The sequence below is a fragment of the Phycomyces blakesleeanus genome, assembly GCF_001638985.1.
Source record: "Phycomyces blakesleeanus NRRL 1555(-) unplaced genomic scaffold PHYBLscaffold_19, whole genome shotgun sequence".
NCBI classification, from domain to species: Eukaryota; Fungi; Mucoromycota; class Mucoromycetes; order Mucorales; family Phycomycetaceae; genus Phycomyces; species Phycomyces blakesleeanus.
The window spans coordinates 321,656-339,581 of NW_017265152.1; the positions used below are offsets into that span (position 1 = coordinate 321,656).

The following is a 17,926-nucleotide window of genomic DNA, read 5'->3' on the forward strand; positions in this document are numbered from 1 at the left end:
GGGGGGGGGGGGGGGGGGGGGGGAAAGACGAAGGATTGGAAAGCGTTTGAGAGGACAGAGGGCAGAGGGACGGTGCCGAAGAATTCCAACCAAATGCCTGTCCACACAGCAGATTTTAACGGGCAAGCGAGAAGAAAATGTTCTTGCGTCTCGATGGACACCTGGCAAATAGTAAGTTCAAAATTAGTTCAAAGTACATATTAGATAAAGTTGTGCATATAATCCCGTCTCTGTCATTAAGTGAGAACCTTTTATCGCATGTTTTTTTAGACCTATCATTATATGGCACATCCTCTCCATGAAAAAATGCTTCTCTTCTCAATCCTAGTGATAATGGAAGAAAACTAGCTGATTAGAGTCGATTAAAAAATTTGCCCTTTTTTTGAACTTTCAGTCTGTCTACACCAATTATTTTGGAGTTTATAAGTTGAAGAAAAAAAGTACATAGCCAGCCAGACCAAAGGTGTATATATGTATTTATTATTTCATTTTCGCCCTGAATGTTTCGAGAAGATTTCTATGTTTTGAGCCATATTGATATATAATGAGTTTTGCCTTTTTTTCTTTAAATAAATAAGATAAAATACATTGGCAAATATTGCACCTAGATTATATATATATATATTTACATGTAAAGGCGCCCATAAAAAACAGAACAAAACAAAAAACAATTTATTTTACAGGCAAAGACATTCATTTCTTCAAGTCTGACAGTAAGATCAAAAGCATATATCAATTTTTTTTTGCAGTGTATATAAAATAGAGGTTTTTTGAGATTAAGCCAATACGTAATAACAAAAGGTCAGTATGTATACAAAGTAATATCATATATTTTCTTTAGCACAGAGTCTCAATAAGACTTACCTACTGCCTCGTTTTATCTCCAACCTGCATCGATCACTTTACAGCATTTGCCGAGTCCCCCCGCAGAAAAATTTCAAAGTACTGATATTCCGCCAATCGCTTCTTTCTTTGAATCTGATCTTTTGTGTATCACCGCAAATGTTCAAAAAGAAATAAAATGGGATCTGCCCATACTTGTATAACAAAAACAAGTTTCTAAGGAAAATATAGAATATAAATGCTCTATTTTATACTTGTATATCAATTAGTTCGGAATAACTAGAGAAAATTAGCCGAAGTTGGTGTGTATATTTTATTCTTGCAGAAAAGACAATCATGTAAAGGCAGATCAATATACTCTTTATATATATATATATAAGTCGATTAATATCAAAGAGAGATTGAGGAGTAGTAATGAAGTAGTTTATTTAAATAGAAAATGTATGTATATCATCATCATCATTAAAATACATTATATTGTTTGATTTATGGGCTCTTTTATAGCTCTATAGGATCTCTTAATATTATGTCTACCTGATATTGCATTCCTTTGCATTTTTCTAAATATATATTTAATGAGGGCACTTGTGCCATTTTTGATTTGTCTCTTATTAATAATTAACTCGAGAAAACTGTTGATCTTGGAAGTACTTCTTCCACCCTTGCTTAGCTTTTTTTTTCATGTCAATGGTTAACATTTTGTTGATACACCAGATCTGTTATTTATGTAACCATCTAGCATAAAATCCCGCTATAATTGATTCACATAGTATCCTCGCTTGCCTAAAATTATGGGATATTGTGCCAAAGGTAAATTAACGCTGCCTAAAACATTCATCAAATTAAGAAAAAAGTAATCGACGGTAAGCTTTGCCCTGTTGTATTCTCATCATATACTACCTTTATGTATGCATTAACTTCACCCTATCTAACACGGTTCTTTATTATTAGAGCTTATATTTATTTCATCTATTCTTTAGACTGGTTGTCCAATTAAATTTACACGTTCATGTATGTATATGTGTATGTGAAAAAGAGATTGACAGTTCTTGAACCAGCTGTAGAGATATAGTATAGTAAAATGTCTAATAATGTATATAGTATGCTAAATGACATTTGTTAGTAGTTTGGACGTCACCCCCGCTATTTTTTTTTAAAAAAAGAAAAGGGTATGTTTTATATTTTTGGGCTCAAAGTTGGATCCCAAGGTCATCAAACATCGAACACCCTAGATTCATTTAATTGTAAGAATTACTCCTTATTCACCTTTTATTCTTGATAATTATAAGTATTATTGAAGTGCTTGTTTAATTATAATTTCTCTTTGTTGATTTCAAACTTTATTTTATTTTTTTCCGGTTTACAGATATTTTTCTCGAAGGCCGATTCTGTACTTGCCTTGCACAAACATAGTCGTACAAAATAGTATTGTTCATTGGGAGTAAAACTCACTTTATGTTATTCTGAGAGTCTGCTTAACAACATTTTAGTCAGCAGGGGGCCGAGCAAATAGTACAGCCAGATTGGGTAAATCAAACAAATACATTTCAAGACGATTGTAACTCTCAACTAGGACATCTGATATTACTCCCTTTCGCCTGGCTCTGGCTTTGGCTTTGGCTCTGTTAGTGACAGTTTGTAAAAGAGAAATCAAGAGTGAGAAGGGAGTTATTATGCACTCCCAAAGATCATATGTATATATATACATTTTGGATATTCATTTGAGAACAGAAACGAATGAATATACTAACAGCTGTAAAGCGGTACATTATTTACAGCTTAATATGGTAAAGGGTTATCTTTATAGGGTAAGAAATGCTATAACACATGGGTAAAAGTGCTGTCTATAATATCCCTCAAATTGAAACCCTTGATAATTAATGCAGATCGATTTATATTCTCCTTTGGAGGGTGTGTATTAAAAACAAAAACAAAAGCGATGTTCTTCCCTTCTTTACTATTGATTTCTATAAAAATAATAATCAGTTCAACAGGTCTTGTATTATCAAAATATAGTAAGGAAAATGCCGTATATTTTTTTCAATAAATCATAATAATCACCCAACATATCAGAGTTCCTGTCACTAAAAGCGTAGTTTTGTGGATAAACAAGTGTAGTGTACCGAATATTCATAGAGTACTTGCAGTGACGATCATTCGAGAAGTGCATCATGATCAATAAATATGCTCAAATGTATTTTTATGCTTAATGCCATTCGACATGAATAAATTGTCATGAATAGTTTAATTTAGTAAATAACATTTGCGTAGGATGTATTTTAAGAGGGGAAACAAAACATGTACACTGTACGCAGCGGATAAAATTAGCCAGATCTGATAAATTCTTCCATGTAACAATATTTTTTTTTATAAAAAAAAAGAATAGATTATATAATAAGCTATTTTCTTTAGCATGCTCTAAACCGTTCGTTATTGATCTTTGCGCAACGGCAAAACAATATGAAGCACTCAATTTAAACCTGGATCAAGTTGCATTGATTGGCTAAAGACTATTAAATTAAACACAGACATCAGATAAGGGCGGGGAGAAGACGGCCGACTAATTGTATGGTAGGTAAAAGCAGGAAAAAAAAAGTATATATATAGTGCTTGATCTGCTAAGAAAAATGTAGTTTATTCATCTTCTTGATCTCTTTGTCTACACCAAAATGAGCCGTAGAAATAGTAACACGACGGTTGATAATAATGTCAGCACAAAAGTAGCTTCCTCAGGCCTGAAAGCCTTTATTCTCTCAAGAATCTTATTCGCTCCTCCTGTTGAAAATGATCCACGCTTACTGAGAGCAAGAAAGAAATCAACGATCCTCCTTTGTCTGGCCATATTGGTTAGCACCGGTGGACTCTCCAGTACAATCTACTTTCCAGGTAAGTAATTACATCTCTATGGTAATTAACACTTTATTTATTTACTCTAATTTATTATTACTCCTAATAGCATTGCCACAGATCGAAACCGATTTCAACTCTACACCTATCTTGGCCACATTGACAGCCGCTATGTTTATTCTCTTCATGGGTATTGCCCCAATTTTCTGGGCTGCATTCTCAGATCATTACAAGATTCGACGTTTGCCCAATATGCTATCCATGGTTGTTTTTACATTCTCATCACTCGGTGCTGTTTTTGTCACCAATATTGGCGGTCTTATTGCTCTACGATGTATCCAGTCCATAGGTTCTTCTTGTGTACAGGCTGTAGGAGCAGGTGTGTAGTCTAATTAGATACACACACACATATATATATATATATATTTTGCTGACATAATTTGATTTTCATTTTTCTTTTTTAAAAAAAAGGTGTCATTGCCGTAAGTTATTGAATTCAATTTTATACACCTTTAATTTTATTCAAAAAATATATATATATTCTGATTCTGTAATATTTTATAGGATATCTACCCTCTTGAGCAACGTGGTGCAGCTTTTGGAAAATTCTTTCTTGCATTGTTTATTGGCCCACTTCTTGGTAAAACAGAAAAAAAAGAAAACCAGTTGGGTATCAATATCTAACTATCTTTCCAGGCCCTATTCTTGGTGGCTTCCTCGTTATGAGCGACGCATCGTGGAAAGCAACTTTTTGGTTCACATTCGCTTACGGAATTGCCATCATTATCTTCTGCTTCATTTTCCTGGACGAAACCTATCGTGACAATGCCAAGTTCGATCTTCAACTTCCTATGCAAAACACCCGAGAAAGCGATACATTGAGTACTACAGGCACAGTTCTGAGTGAAAGTCCGTCCCCAAAGTCAGCCGAAGTACTTGAAAATGTACCTGTCAAGCCTAAGCGAATCAACCCGATTGCTCCTCTTTTTTTGTTGCGTCATCCTTTCATCTTCATGCCTTCATTTTGTGGAGCAGTTGCATTTGGTGGAATGTTCGCTGTTGAGACCATGATACCTATTGTTTACACAGAAAACTATGGATTCCCAGCTTGGAAGACAGGTAAAACATAAGCAATAAGATTTATTTATATATATATATATGTATCTGACTTCTCGTCCCACCTATTAGGTCTTAGTTACCTCGGCGCGGGCGTGGGTAATGTGCTCGGAACTGTTATGAGTAGTTACATATCCGACCGAGCTGTACTCAGAGCAAGAGAAAAGCGAGGCGGACGCGAGGTAGTAGAAGATCGCTTGACACCCAATCTCTGGATTGCCGGATTCCTTTTTATGCCCTTGGGCCTGCTCCTGTTTGGATGGATGGCCGAACGCAATATGTCGGTGTGGGCATGCATCATTGGATTTGGCTGCCAATCATTTGGTATGAACCAGATCATGTCTGCCACAGCTGCATACATTGTAGATGCCTTGCCAGGGCAAGGTGCTTCCGCTTCCGCTGCGGCCAATATGATGCGTATGGTTATGGCTTGTATTCTGACAATTATTGTATCCCCAATGATGGATTCTATTGGCACTGGTTGGACAACTGTATTTCTGGCTGGCCTTTCTTGGTTCTCCATGATCATTCTGGTTATCGTAGTTATTTACGGTGAACGACTTCGAAAGTGGAGTGGATTCTAATTACTACTATCTTATATTACTTACATTATTCATCATATATTATAACTATCTCTGTAAAATCAACACAAACATCAGCATATAATTACTATTACTATTACTATTACATTCACCATCACTATCCCAATTCATCTCTTTTATTTTAATGCAATCACATATTGAACTCTAAAGCTTTAATAAATATAATCAATACTGACTCAATAATAAAATACTATCTTTCTACATCACCAACACAACTATTATTATTTTCGATATAATCTACTACTTGGTCTTACATAGTTGTAGATACAAAACAAAGGTACAATTTCTTTTTTTCATTTGGGTTGTTTTCTAGTATCAGATTTAAAGACACAGATGTTACTGAAGACAGGGCACACACACAAAGCATCTTGTTAATTCAAAATGTCAAGTCTAAATGAGAAACTTATTGGCATAATATGTGCCATAATTTACAGGCTTTATATATGTCTGGTAATAGATATATATATTGAATAAAAATAATAGGTGAAGACTGTGAATCCTGTTTGAAATTGCGAAAATTGTTTAAAGAAAATCTTATTTTATAATATATATATATATATTCAAGTAAAACATTTTAACAATTGAGTGTCTTTAGATACAAGATAGAACGTGCTATTTGTCGATAAGCTGCTAGTCTGTACAACAGTATAATCTGGTCTTAGACAAACACGTTACTTTTACCGAAAGTTTTTATTACCATTTATTACCATTTAATTTTTCTAATGAACATTAAACAAGAAACCCTGAGAAGCAAATAGGTAAAAGGTAAAAGGTCGTTCTGTAGTTTAAGTTCATCAACCGACCTGTAAATCATTTCTACCATTTGATTCTCTCCGTCCTCATAGCGCCGTTTGGGCGATCGCATCGTAAGTTAGTTTTCTTTTTTTTTTCTTTTCTTACATAGATATTTCATAGATCATTTTAGTAAATTATAGCCACAAATATATTATATAAATAAAACCAAATATTCTTACTTTTCAGAATAGCAGTACGTTCTCTGTAGAACATATTACCAACGTATTCTCCAAAAGCATAGGCAGTAACACATTTTCTTGTCTTTGTATATTTTGCCTTTCTATGTCTATAGGATGGTAATACAGAGCGGAGCACGGTTGTTTGATTACATGGTGCAACAACGAGGACGGAGAGGGAAGCGGGAATCCTGGAGATTGGTTAACTTATGGAGTTTATACAGGGTGAAAGTCCATATAATCACTATCGAGGAAAATCCATAAAGGTAAGGTAAGCAGAATAGTCAAGAGGAAGATTTCTTTTTGATAGCAAGAGTTTGGAACCAATTCGTTTAAAACAGACCCCAGAGTTAAGAGAACGAATCAGACAACATCATAGATAGGAGGCACAATACAAACGACAGTTTTTGGCGATGTGTTACAAGAATGAAAAAAAAAGGTACGAACCGAGAATGATGAATGGAAAACTCTCTCGTTCGAAAACCTATGGCCACATAAACAAAATAAGCCAGCCGAGTTCTCTCTTCCCTACATTCATTCAACTTGTAATCAACCTGTTTTTAAATCTTCTTTCCTTCAACACGCCATGCTCTCCGCATCTACTGTATCCTCCACCTCATCTAGCGCCTTCAGCTCCTCATCCGCAACCACTCCTTCATCTCAACATTCAATGGAATCAGCTAAAAAAACCACCGGAAACCCATTAACCGACTTGATAGAAGCCGAAAAATCCTATCTAGAAACCTTGAAGATCATTGATTTGGTAAAAGCCAGTCTTTCAGCATACGTTATTTTCATGTTTATTTATTTTCAACCACAATGAAATCCTACCAGCAAATTGCACCCATATGGATGAAGCTAGCCTCTCCTGCACCTGATTTCTATGACCTACTTGGATATGTTCATGACATGTATAGAGCAAACAAAAGATTTTGTGCAGTAAGTGTGCTCATACGCATGGATTATACAATTAAAAATCATTTAATTTATTGTTTGTAGAAATTAGTAAAGATTGCTGGCAATCCACAAGTCTTTCGTGAACTTGGCGATGTATTAATGCAATGGGTAACACATTATAAGTAGCTGAAACCAGAGAAAATCTCAACCTAACCTCACACACTTTAGGTGGAAGATATGGAAGTTCCTTATGCCAATTTCTCAAGAAGCTTTATTAGTGACTTGAATAAACGGCAAGATATCCAGGAAAACCCACAAATCCGCCAATTGTTAAATGTAAGCTAAGATATCAGTTAGTATAATAATGCTCATATGATTTCATCCTATAGAATCTGTCTGCCAATTTCCCTTATGAAATCACACTTGAGTCGCTTTTCAACGCACCAAATCAACAACTCAAATACTACAAAATGCTTTATAGTGTACGTTAAGCGAATTAGAGTTCCTTTGCATCAAAACAGGTCAACTAAAAGCTGTGGAAATTGCTAATAATAGAGACTATTGGATGGAACAGACCCTGGTAGAGCCGACCACAAACTGTTACTCCAAGCCAACAAACGAATCGATATGATCATGATCATGGCTCAACGGACCATGCCACGCAATATCTCCCCTTTACCCCCACGCGGAAGGTCCGAAGCTACAGAACACCATTCTTCACGTGGTATAAAAGGAACAGCCCCTTTACCCCAGATCAACACCAGTTTTCAAGAACATCACAGCTTTTCACCAAATATCTCTAGTATAGAGCAACAAATTGACAGCCTTAGAGTAGCAGACATATTCAGTGGAATTCGAGTCGTAAGTTATTTGTATTACTCATAAATGTTGTTGTATTATGTATATTGATATCTCTCAAGAAATATCAATTACGCTTAAATCCAGTTTCAAAGATTGCCCTGAGAAACAACTTTGTACTGCTTCCAGACCAAAACGGCGGTGCCACCGCAAGAGTTCATTTAATTTTGACAAATGAGGTCTTGATCGTATGTCGGGAACAACCAGGAGCCAAGCCTTACTCCTTAATTTACCCTCCACTCCGCAATCATGATGTCCAGGTCAAATCTGCGTCGATTGAGCGTGAGCTTGTAGGCGAATACATAATCCAATTCTCAATTCTCGGTAAAAAGAACTTAACAATGAGAGCAGACGAAAAGGAAATCAGAAACATATGGTTGGGTCTTGAAGAGAACGTGTCCAGTACCATGACCCTTGCAGCTAGACCTCTTATATCAACCGTACAAAAAATGCTTTCACAACCTAGCAACAAAACTAACACAGCCATGTTAAACACTCCTGATGAGCACGAATTGAAAGGAAATAGAGGTGAAGTATCACCGCTGGACAGTGACGAAGATAAAAATACCCTCCAATTTGATGAAAAGACGTACGCACCACATGCCATTCATAAAGCTATTCCTAGCAACCGATACGATGACTCTGATGATTCACCAGATTCAGTAGACAATGAATTTAAAAGCATGCTACTGTCCGGTCGTTCCCCGAATGTACCAGTGAATCAACCAAAACCCGAAAATAAGCTGGAAAACATAATTCCTCGTACTGTAATGATGTTCCCTCAAGTCCCAGGGCACAACCCATCCAGTGTTGTAGGAAAACTTCCCTCTCTTTCGTCGAATCCCACCCCAGTAGAGTCAGAAATGGTAGATATAAAAGAGCCAACAAAGCCAACTATAGTTCAAATGACGTTTATTCCTCCTGTCGCGGTCCAAAAGATGACTATTGTGAACACAGAGCCTAGTGCTTTATCTGTAGAGACTGACGACCTCAGAATTTCATCTGATGTAGAATTTTCTACTTCGAATGACCTACCAAAGTCAGAAAATATAAAAAGTCCAAAAGGAACTCCAACTGAACCACCGTCTCAACAACTGCACGCCAAGGATCTTCAAGAACGCCCAGCCATAGGAACATTTGAAAGTATAAATAGATCAGGCTCACCGCATCCAGCTTCGCCGCGTCCTATTGAAGTGCGTCAGGGAGTTTCCCCTGTAGCCATGCAAGCAGTTACTCAAGTGAACAGCTATATTTCTTCGGGATCATCGTCCCCTCGACAACAGAATGAACCCCAGTCACAGAACTTGCCTACAGCTAAGCAAGATAATGGTGATTGTGGACGAGTAAAACCACCACCACCACTCATTCAAACAGGCGCTCGACTGGCAGATGGTCAACTTTTATCTGACCCACGAAGAGAAAATGGTACTAATAACTTACCTACACCTACTACCCCAAATTCTACTTCGCCACTCGGAAATGGCCCGACTCAACAGAGTCAGAACCTCACACCAAGAGGCTCATCTAGAAATGTACCTGGGGATGAAAACCAGGCTTATTATCAGCAGAAATCTCGACAACAAATTCCACCCCAACAATACCAACAAACCCCTCGACAACAAATCCCACCGCAGCAATACCAACAGAATTCTCGGCAGCAAATTCCGCCACAACAATACCAACAACCTCTTCAGCAGCAGCAAGGATATCCTACTGGATATACTAATGGATATACCCGTCCTCTTGCACCTGTACATCCAATGGCATCCAAGTCTTCTCCTTATAGAGGGCCTGGTCCTCAGCCGGCACCTATACCGACATCAAATATGCTATCTCCTCGCCTTGGCCCAACTCAAGGTGGTCCCTCTCAGACAATGATGTCTCCTCCGAATAACCTGCGTACACATTCTCCACAAAGAGCAGTTGGTTCTCCTTACCCTAATTTCAATACACCTTCCCCGTCTCCCAGTCGTTCGTTTGGAACTGCTTCTCCTTCTCCGCGTCCTCAGCAAGGATCACCCTACTCGCCTGATGACTCTAGCTCCCCTCCTCACAGTGTACGTCTTTTAAAAAAGTGCTTGTATGAATTATCCACTTTACTGATTTATTTTCATTTTTTTTGTCATCAGCCCAATCCTCTAGGAAGCCAGGCAAATGGTATCAAACAAGTAGTCTATAGCAGCAGCGAATGTGAAGTATTCCATTGGAAAGACAAAACATGGTATGCAGCGGAAGGAAAGTGTCTTCTTCAGATCAAGTTGACACATTCCAACCGTGCATGCGTAGCTGTACAAATCCAAGCAACCGGACACCTATACCTTAATGCATGGATCTTACCAATCACGGTAATTCGCCAACCATCAGAAACTGATGTCAGTATCTCAGTATTCATGGGGAACCGCAAAGAAAACTATCTCGTTCATTTCCACAACCCCAATGACGCACTTTCCTTCCTTCATATATTGCAGCAAATGCACTATGACTCTTGCCAGCCCAGGCCTTATCAGGATCCTATTATGGCACGATCAAGCTCACTTGGAAACCAACACGGTGCGGCTGAAAATAGACTTGCTGAAAATGGCCCACAAACTCTACAACCTGTCATGCAATTTAAATGTAAATTATTTTTGCAGAATGAAACCTCAAGTTGGAGTCCCTTTGGGTCAGTGTCTATGCGAATATCCCAACAGATTCCGAGCAAGCGAATGCATATTTATATTGAGAATGAGAAGAACAAACTTGTTAGTTCTGTTGTACGCAGTGGAAATGTGGAGAAGGTTGGAAACAAGAAGGTTACGTTCTTACTAAAAAATGAACAAGAAAGGACAAGTATGGTATATATGATTCAACTCAAAGACGAGAAGACTGCCGTAAAGACGTACGATTATCTTCGGGTGAAGAATAGTGAAGCTGAATGGTGAACATCTCTCTTTATATACATATATACATATACTTAAGCAGAATATTTTATTGCATGGCCTAATTTCTTGTAGCTAGACAGACAGAATTTGTAAATGTCTTTTTCTCGTTTACTTTTATTTATTTATTTATTTATTAATTGCTTGTCTATAGAAAATAAGCAAATTAAACTTACTTTCTTTAGATTATTAGTGCTCTTTGTTATCAATAAACATTTAGTTATATATTTTCTTTTGTATTTATTCTTTACAATGAGACCTCTCCCAAATAATAAGCTATATATCACAGTAGCTGTACAATACAAGACTTAATAAGTATATATATATATATATTCTTGTACTTTTTAATGTACACAAATATACAATCTATGAATTGACTTGGATAATCACCAGTTTCAACTTTGAGGGACATTACACCTGTTAATAATAATAATACAAAAGTCAAAATGTGTTGAGATATTTAATATATATTTGGTGTGGAGAACTTGGTTTTTAATGAAAATCCACTATATAGATAGAGAATCAATTATATCAGATATGTCTTTGTCTCGTATACACTTTTATACTCCTTTGAAATAAACCAATAAACGATAAATGATAAATTTATATAAATCATTTTTTGACAAAGTATCAACACAAAAACTATTCCATTCTTACATGTAAATTAGATTGAATTATCTTAAAAGAGCCCATCTTTACCTGTACAAAGCTTGATTTTATGAAAGGTGTTTTTATTTATTTATTCTTAAATGATGAGTATGATGTGAGCAGAGAATGAAGCTAAGAAAAAGGCAGTTTAAAGAGTTTACACTTTTTTAGATTAAAACTGTTACAAATTTCGCATTTTCCTTAGGCTTTCTAACTCCGTAAGCTCCATATAAAACATCAAAAAAGTGTAGTTGATAAAGAGTAAGCTTGGTTTGGTAAAAGTCACGAGAGGCTTAGACAGTTTATCGAGGATTGCATATTAATCTATGGTTTGAAGGAGAGGGGTCAAGTAGAATACTTTCTCTTTATCCTTATATTTTTTTTCTCATGGGTTTTCTCTATTCCAGAAGTGCCTTTGGTGGCCTTTCTTCTGCCATCAAACCACCATCTAGTGAAACTAAAAAAGCAAAGGCAAAACCAAAACCAAAACCAAAATCGACAACCATCACAGAATCCACAATTAGCAAGTTAGCTCGCGGAATTTCTTCCAATCCTGATCAAATACCAAATAAACCGAGAGCTAAAAAAGAGACATTACCAAAAAAAGAACCAAAAAAAAGAATTCCTAAAACAGCCGTGACATCCGATTCAAATCTTGAAAGCGATCCATCAGCTGTTGTCAAGAAACCTCGAGGTCGGCCGAAGAAAGTGCCTGAAGCGAATTCTACTGAATCTTCAGCAACTGCGGTAAAACGAGCACACGAGGATGATCATTTAGTACCTAGAAAAAAAATTTCTCCTTTAAGACCAAAAGAAAATACTTCTTCTGAACCAATGGACAATATAACATCTTCAAAAATAACACCAATTTTGGCAAAATACTCTGAGGAAACAAACTTAAACCCCCCCGAAATAGTAACAAAGATTGCTAAAGTACCAAGGGCACCGAAAACAGCCAAAGCGCCAAAGAAAGTAGGAGATGAAAAGAAACCTGCAAAGCCAAGAACTTTGGCCTCAAAGTCAAAGATTACTAAGAGTGAGGTTCCAATTGAGACTGTTGAACCCGACGATCCTTTTTTAAATATTCATGTCGATACATCACTCAAGTCTGTTCTAGATTCTGATTATCAATTGGAGTATGAAATTCATGGCCATTCTAACGTGGAGAAGCCCTATACTGCATCAAACAAAGAAGGTCATTCTGCAAATATTTGGGCTTGTGAGTTTGAGCCAGTACTATATGGAGGGACGCCATCAAATGTTGTTGCACTTTGTGGGGCAAATTATGTATTATTCTTGGACACAGATCAAGAGCGCTACGTAAAGAAATTCACACACCCAGAACCAACGGAAGAATTCTATTGTCTAGCATGGACAACACTTCGAGGTCCGAGCGAAATGATGGATCCAAGAGTACCTGAAGATACTAGTTGCAATATTCTTGCTGTAGCAGGTAAGCGACAGTATATATATATATTATTCGATATATTTATTAAACTTCAATTTATACGAAAGGCCGACTCGGATCCATCAAACTTATTCTCCCACTACAAAACGAGTGCTACAAATATCTCTCTGGACATACAAAAGATGTTACACGACTCTCATTTTCAATGAAGAATAGGCGTTGGCTATTCAGTAAGCAATTGTCATGATTCGAAAATCATCTCCTGATAAACCGTGTATATATGTATATTGTTATAATTATAATTATACTTATAATTATAAAGGTAGCTCTTATGATATGACCGTTCGTTTGTGGGATATTGGACCACCAAAGTCCGGCGTGGATTCGTATATGTAAGCTCGGTTACCCCGAATTAACTAGTTGTGTATACTTACTTGCCGTTTATCTAGGTGTCTTTCCAAATTTCATATACCATTTGATTATGATATACCTACTTCTTTAAGTATTGATTATGACTTTTCGGAATTGGTTGTCGGGTGTGCAGCCGGAGACATGCCTATATTTAGAATCGAGGAGAAACAATTAAAAGCATGGAAAAGTACAGTGGACAAATGGGCAAAAAATGGAAAACAACCAAAAAAGACTACTATTCCACTCATTAAGCATAAAACTGTTTTTCCTTCTGGGAACGAGTGGCATGAGGGATACGTGGATGATATCCATATCATAGGAAATACAGGGGAATGTATTCTTAGCGAGTTGGACGGCCTTATAGGTAAACTTTTACCAGATATCAGGATTTGGAGCTACTAACTCACAATGATGATAAAGTGTCACGTGGATCAGATGACAGAGAAATCATTGCATGGAACCCTGTCACTAGTACACAAGAAGATGCCAATATCATAAAGGCACTTGAATGGCCAAAAGCAGGAGATAAAATTAATTTACGTTTCAAAGTAATCGAGCGTTATGGTAAATATTATTTTACTGAATACCAGGCATCATCTTAATTTGTAAATCTTAGATCGCAAAATACTTATTGGAGGTGACTATGATGGAAACATTCATATGTTTGATTTGAGTGACGGCAAGAGAAGTCAAACTTTGGAAAATGGGGTAAAAGAGCAATTAAAACCTGCAAAGGTAAGAAAAAAATAGGATTAAAATAAATGTATACATATTTATATATTAATTTTTGGAACTTTGAAGATATTATCTGATGAGACACCCACAGGTATCATCAGAGATGTAAGTCTTTCTCACGACGGAAAAACTATAGTTGCTGTTGGCGCTGCAAATAAGGCTTTTGTATGGAAATGTAAAACAACAGTAGGAAAAGATCAATTATAGAGAAGTACCCCTCTTTCTAGTTAAAATAACTATTATTATTATAATTTTAGTAAGCATATATTGAAGCATACAATTATGATTGCAAAAAAAAATAAAGAAAATAAATCTTTAAGCTAATTGATGCTGGTATACTTGAATCTCAATATAAAAATATGGTAGAATAACACCCTTGAATCCACCCTTGAATTTTCTCAAAAAAATGTATCTGTAAAAACACCCCACTAAAATTTAAACTAAATTATACGTTATTTTTAACAGATATATCATATCAATTCACAGCCTACCCTCAAGCTAATTGTGTTTCAGTATCTCATAGGTTAATTGTGTGAATTTACTTTGAGTATCTAATACAAACTACGTAAAATATTATTGAAAATCTTGTAACAGAGGCCTTGTTCAGCTCTTGCACAGACTCAACATCGATTACAATCATTGAAAATTAATATATACATATATGAAAGATAATCAATGTCATTATATAAAACCACCTAAAATATTTTAATCAAATAACTCTAGCTGTCAACCATGGGAAGTTTTTTTTTGACATCCAAGACAAGACCAACCCCGCCACAGTATCTCGCAACGTTAAAAAAGAAAAGATAAAAACGCGGTTTGATTTTCTTCTCTCTTTTTTTTGGTGGAAGAAAATCATCCTTTTTCCCCGCAGCACCTTGTTGCAATGTCTCACTCAATTAACCATTCTGCTAATGAAGCGAACATCAAAAAAAGAACGAGCGAGAATGATTCTAGTAAAATACATCTAACAAGCAAACGAAATCTGATCAAGGAGAATATCAGCACCAACAAGGGAAACTTCATGATCAAAGATGCTAAAAACAAATCAACAATTACCCATAATTCCACACCAAAGATGCTAGCTTCTAAAAGTAATGCCTTGAATAGCAAGGAGAACATGAAAGATGAAATCAAGAATAAGCCTTATGATCTCAGAAACAGAAAACCCATTGGGGAGGATGTACAAAAAACGGAATTAAAAAAGCCCATAAAGATAACAGGATCAAAAGAATCGCTTCTTGAATCGAAACAGAATGCACAACATAAGAAAGAAAAAACTTTTGATCCAAAGACATCACCAAAACGGAGTATGTCTGGTAATTCTCTAAATGACAAGTCAACACATAAATAATTATGCTGATATATTCTACAGCTCTCAGTAGCCTTTTGCAGCCTTCTAAAAGACGCACTGCAAGTTTACAGCAGTCCTCTGAAATCAAGACTTCTGGCCCAACCAAACACAATAAAAGAAAAGAGGAAGGTCGGATTTCATTTGACAGAGTCCTATGATCGCACAAAACTGAATTGTATTTTGTTTGTCTTCCTTTCAGAACTACCATTCGCACCGGATGGTCTTGATTTCGAACCAATTACTTCCTTTGACAAACTATCATCAGAACTCACATTTAAGACCTCCGATGAGAAATTCTTAAATACAACGACCTTTGAATATGGCTCACCGCCGACTGATCCCGATACACAGCATAATTCGGCACGTTCTAAAGCTGAAGATGACTTTGATTTTCCTTTGGACGTCGAAACAGGGCACCACGAAGAGAAAGGTAATCTTGATCGAGGATCCAAGGCACATTACTGATGTGTACCAATACTCTAATATGCCGATAATTATCCATACATTTTTAGAACTTCCTTTTGAGTTGGATGATTCACTCAAAGTCCATCTTTCTTCATTCAGTCCTACCATTTCAGCTGAAGCTTATTATGCAAAAGAGGAACCTGAATTTGAGTTTGACCCTCAACAGCTGGAAGAAACCGGACTCGAAATACGGGACACGACGAATGAAGCATTTGGTGAGTCTTGCCAGCTAACGGACGAGCCATTGGCCACCATCTAAGTTGACTGTCATAGACTATGATGGAATACCAGGCGCATCTTATGGAGAAGACTTTAGCTCAGGCTCAGATGATGAAGTATCTTTGCTGACATTCCGTGACTTTGTCCTCACCGCAAGCAAACTTGAGATTTAAAAAGAAAAAAGAAACACATATAGCACCATTGCAGTGACATTCATAAGCTAGTGATTTCACCGAAAAAGCAATATTAAAGGAAGCCAAAACCAACATGAGCATCTAGAAAACCAATTATATCAATAAACTACAAGTATTGACCAAGTACTTATAACGACAACACTATTGAATTTGAACACATTTGGGGTGGACAGAGCAAAATGATCAAATAAACGACCAGATATTTAAGCAGTATTATTGGATCAAAGTTTAAGAAAGGGTCGATATATTTTACTTTTCAAAAAGAGAATTAAAAAGTTTAGATGGCTCGGATTGGTCCCTTTCTATCCATTACCAATTATATTAAAAATACACTCTTTCCGGAAATTATTGGTGCAAAAATAAAAATCAATTTGGTGCAAAAATAAAAAATTATTTAGTGCAAAAATAAAAAATTATTTGGTGCAAAAATGGAATGCACCAAATGCACCAAAAAAGATGAATTAAGCAGAGAAATGGTAAAAAATTGCACCAAATTTTATCTTTATTTTTGCACTAAATAATTTTTTATTTTTGCACCAAATTGATTTTTATTTTTGCACCAATAATTTCCGGAAAGAGTGTAAGTTCATGATTGATGGAAAGGACAGCATTATGAACACATAATTTTATCTAAAATGAATTTGAATGACATTTGACTTTTTTTCTATAAAAAAAAATTGGTAAAAACAGACAGAAATTAATTTTATTGGATAAACCTTTTGATTGTTTTTTGACCGCTTTAATAGATACACCAAGTAACTATATTTTGTTCAATTTTGAAGTGCTAGTTCAATAAATAAAATAAGGATTAGATACGGAAAATCTTCATTGAACTTCTTTATACAGAGATCGAGTAATAAAAACTCGTTTTTTTATTACTAAATTCATATTATTAATATTTTCTCATACTGGTTTCTGCAAAGAAACTTATTAAGCATTTAGTTATATTCAAAATATCAAAACGACTGAAAATGTTGACTGTTACTCGTGTATTGACAGTGAGCTCTTTGATTTGTATATAAATGATGGTTATATAATATTCCATTGATACAGCATGCGTTATCTTTTTCTAATTTTGTTTATCCCACAAATTGACAAATATTATCTGACTTGGTTGACAAACCACTAAAGTCAATAGATAGCAGTCTAGTTCTATTTGTTGCAGCTGACATGGTTGTGATCATATTTCTTAAGATAAAAAAAAGTTGTAGCTAATACTGGTGGTGTTGTTCTTAGCTGCTTCTCTTTTTTGGAGCCTTTTTATCTCTATCCAAGTTATTAGACTTGAAAGCTCTTGTAATTTCGATCACGGAACATGTAACTTTAGTGGGTCTACCAGAATATGATTTACGAAGGAATTTCCTTTCAACTCAATGTGATGGCCAACAAAAATCGAGTATTGTTTGTGCTACGTCGAATTCCCTTCCCAATCCTATTCCA

The 17,926-nt window shown here is 35.9% G+C and overlaps 4 protein-coding genes across 4 annotated transcripts; all 4 read left to right on the forward strand.

Moving 5' to 3' along the window:
• Positions 1-3,512: 3,512 nt before the first annotated feature.
• PHYBLDRAFT_148715 (hypothetical protein) lies at positions 3,513-5,390 on the forward strand (the record flags this gene model as incomplete). Its single annotated transcript, XM_018432139.1, has 6 exons — positions 3,513-3,729; positions 3,800-4,069; positions 4,162-4,172; positions 4,255-4,330; positions 4,387-4,809; positions 4,879-5,390. 6 exons carry the CDS (start codon positions 3,513-3,515, stop codon positions 5,388-5,390), a joined length of 1,509 nt encoding a protein of 502 aa, XP_018288198.1.
• Positions 5,391-10,713: 5,323 nt separating this feature from the next.
• Positions 10,714-11,025, forward strand: PHYBLDRAFT_102741 (hypothetical protein; the record flags this gene model as incomplete). Its single annotated transcript, XM_018427737.1, has 1 exon — positions 10,714-11,025. A coding segment is annotated over one exon (312 nt), but the record flags the coding sequence as incomplete, so codon positions are not given.
• Positions 11,026-12,087: 1,062 nt separating this feature from the next.
• PHYBLDRAFT_60060 (hypothetical protein) lies at positions 12,088-14,897 on the forward strand (the record flags this gene model as incomplete). The annotated part of the gene is made up of 9 exons (XM_018440594.1): positions 12,088-13,153; positions 13,216-13,338; positions 13,431-13,500; positions 13,558-13,883; positions 13,940-14,083; positions 14,136-14,254; positions 14,321-14,429; positions 14,720-14,777; positions 14,849-14,897. The coding sequence occupies 9 exons, from the start codon at positions 12,088-12,090 to the stop codon at positions 14,895-14,897; spliced, it is 2,064 nt and encodes a 687-aa protein (XP_018288200.1).
• Positions 14,898-15,140: 243 nt separating this feature from the next.
• PHYBLDRAFT_171547 (hypothetical protein) lies at positions 15,141-16,465 on the forward strand (the record flags this gene model as incomplete). The annotated part of the gene is made up of 5 exons (XM_018436624.1): positions 15,141-15,573; positions 15,630-15,737; positions 15,808-16,038; positions 16,121-16,288; positions 16,347-16,465. The coding sequence occupies 5 exons, from the start codon at positions 15,141-15,143 to the stop codon at positions 16,463-16,465; spliced, it is 1,059 nt and encodes a 352-aa protein (XP_018288201.1).
• Between the last annotated feature and the right edge of the window lie 1,461 nt (positions 16,466-17,926).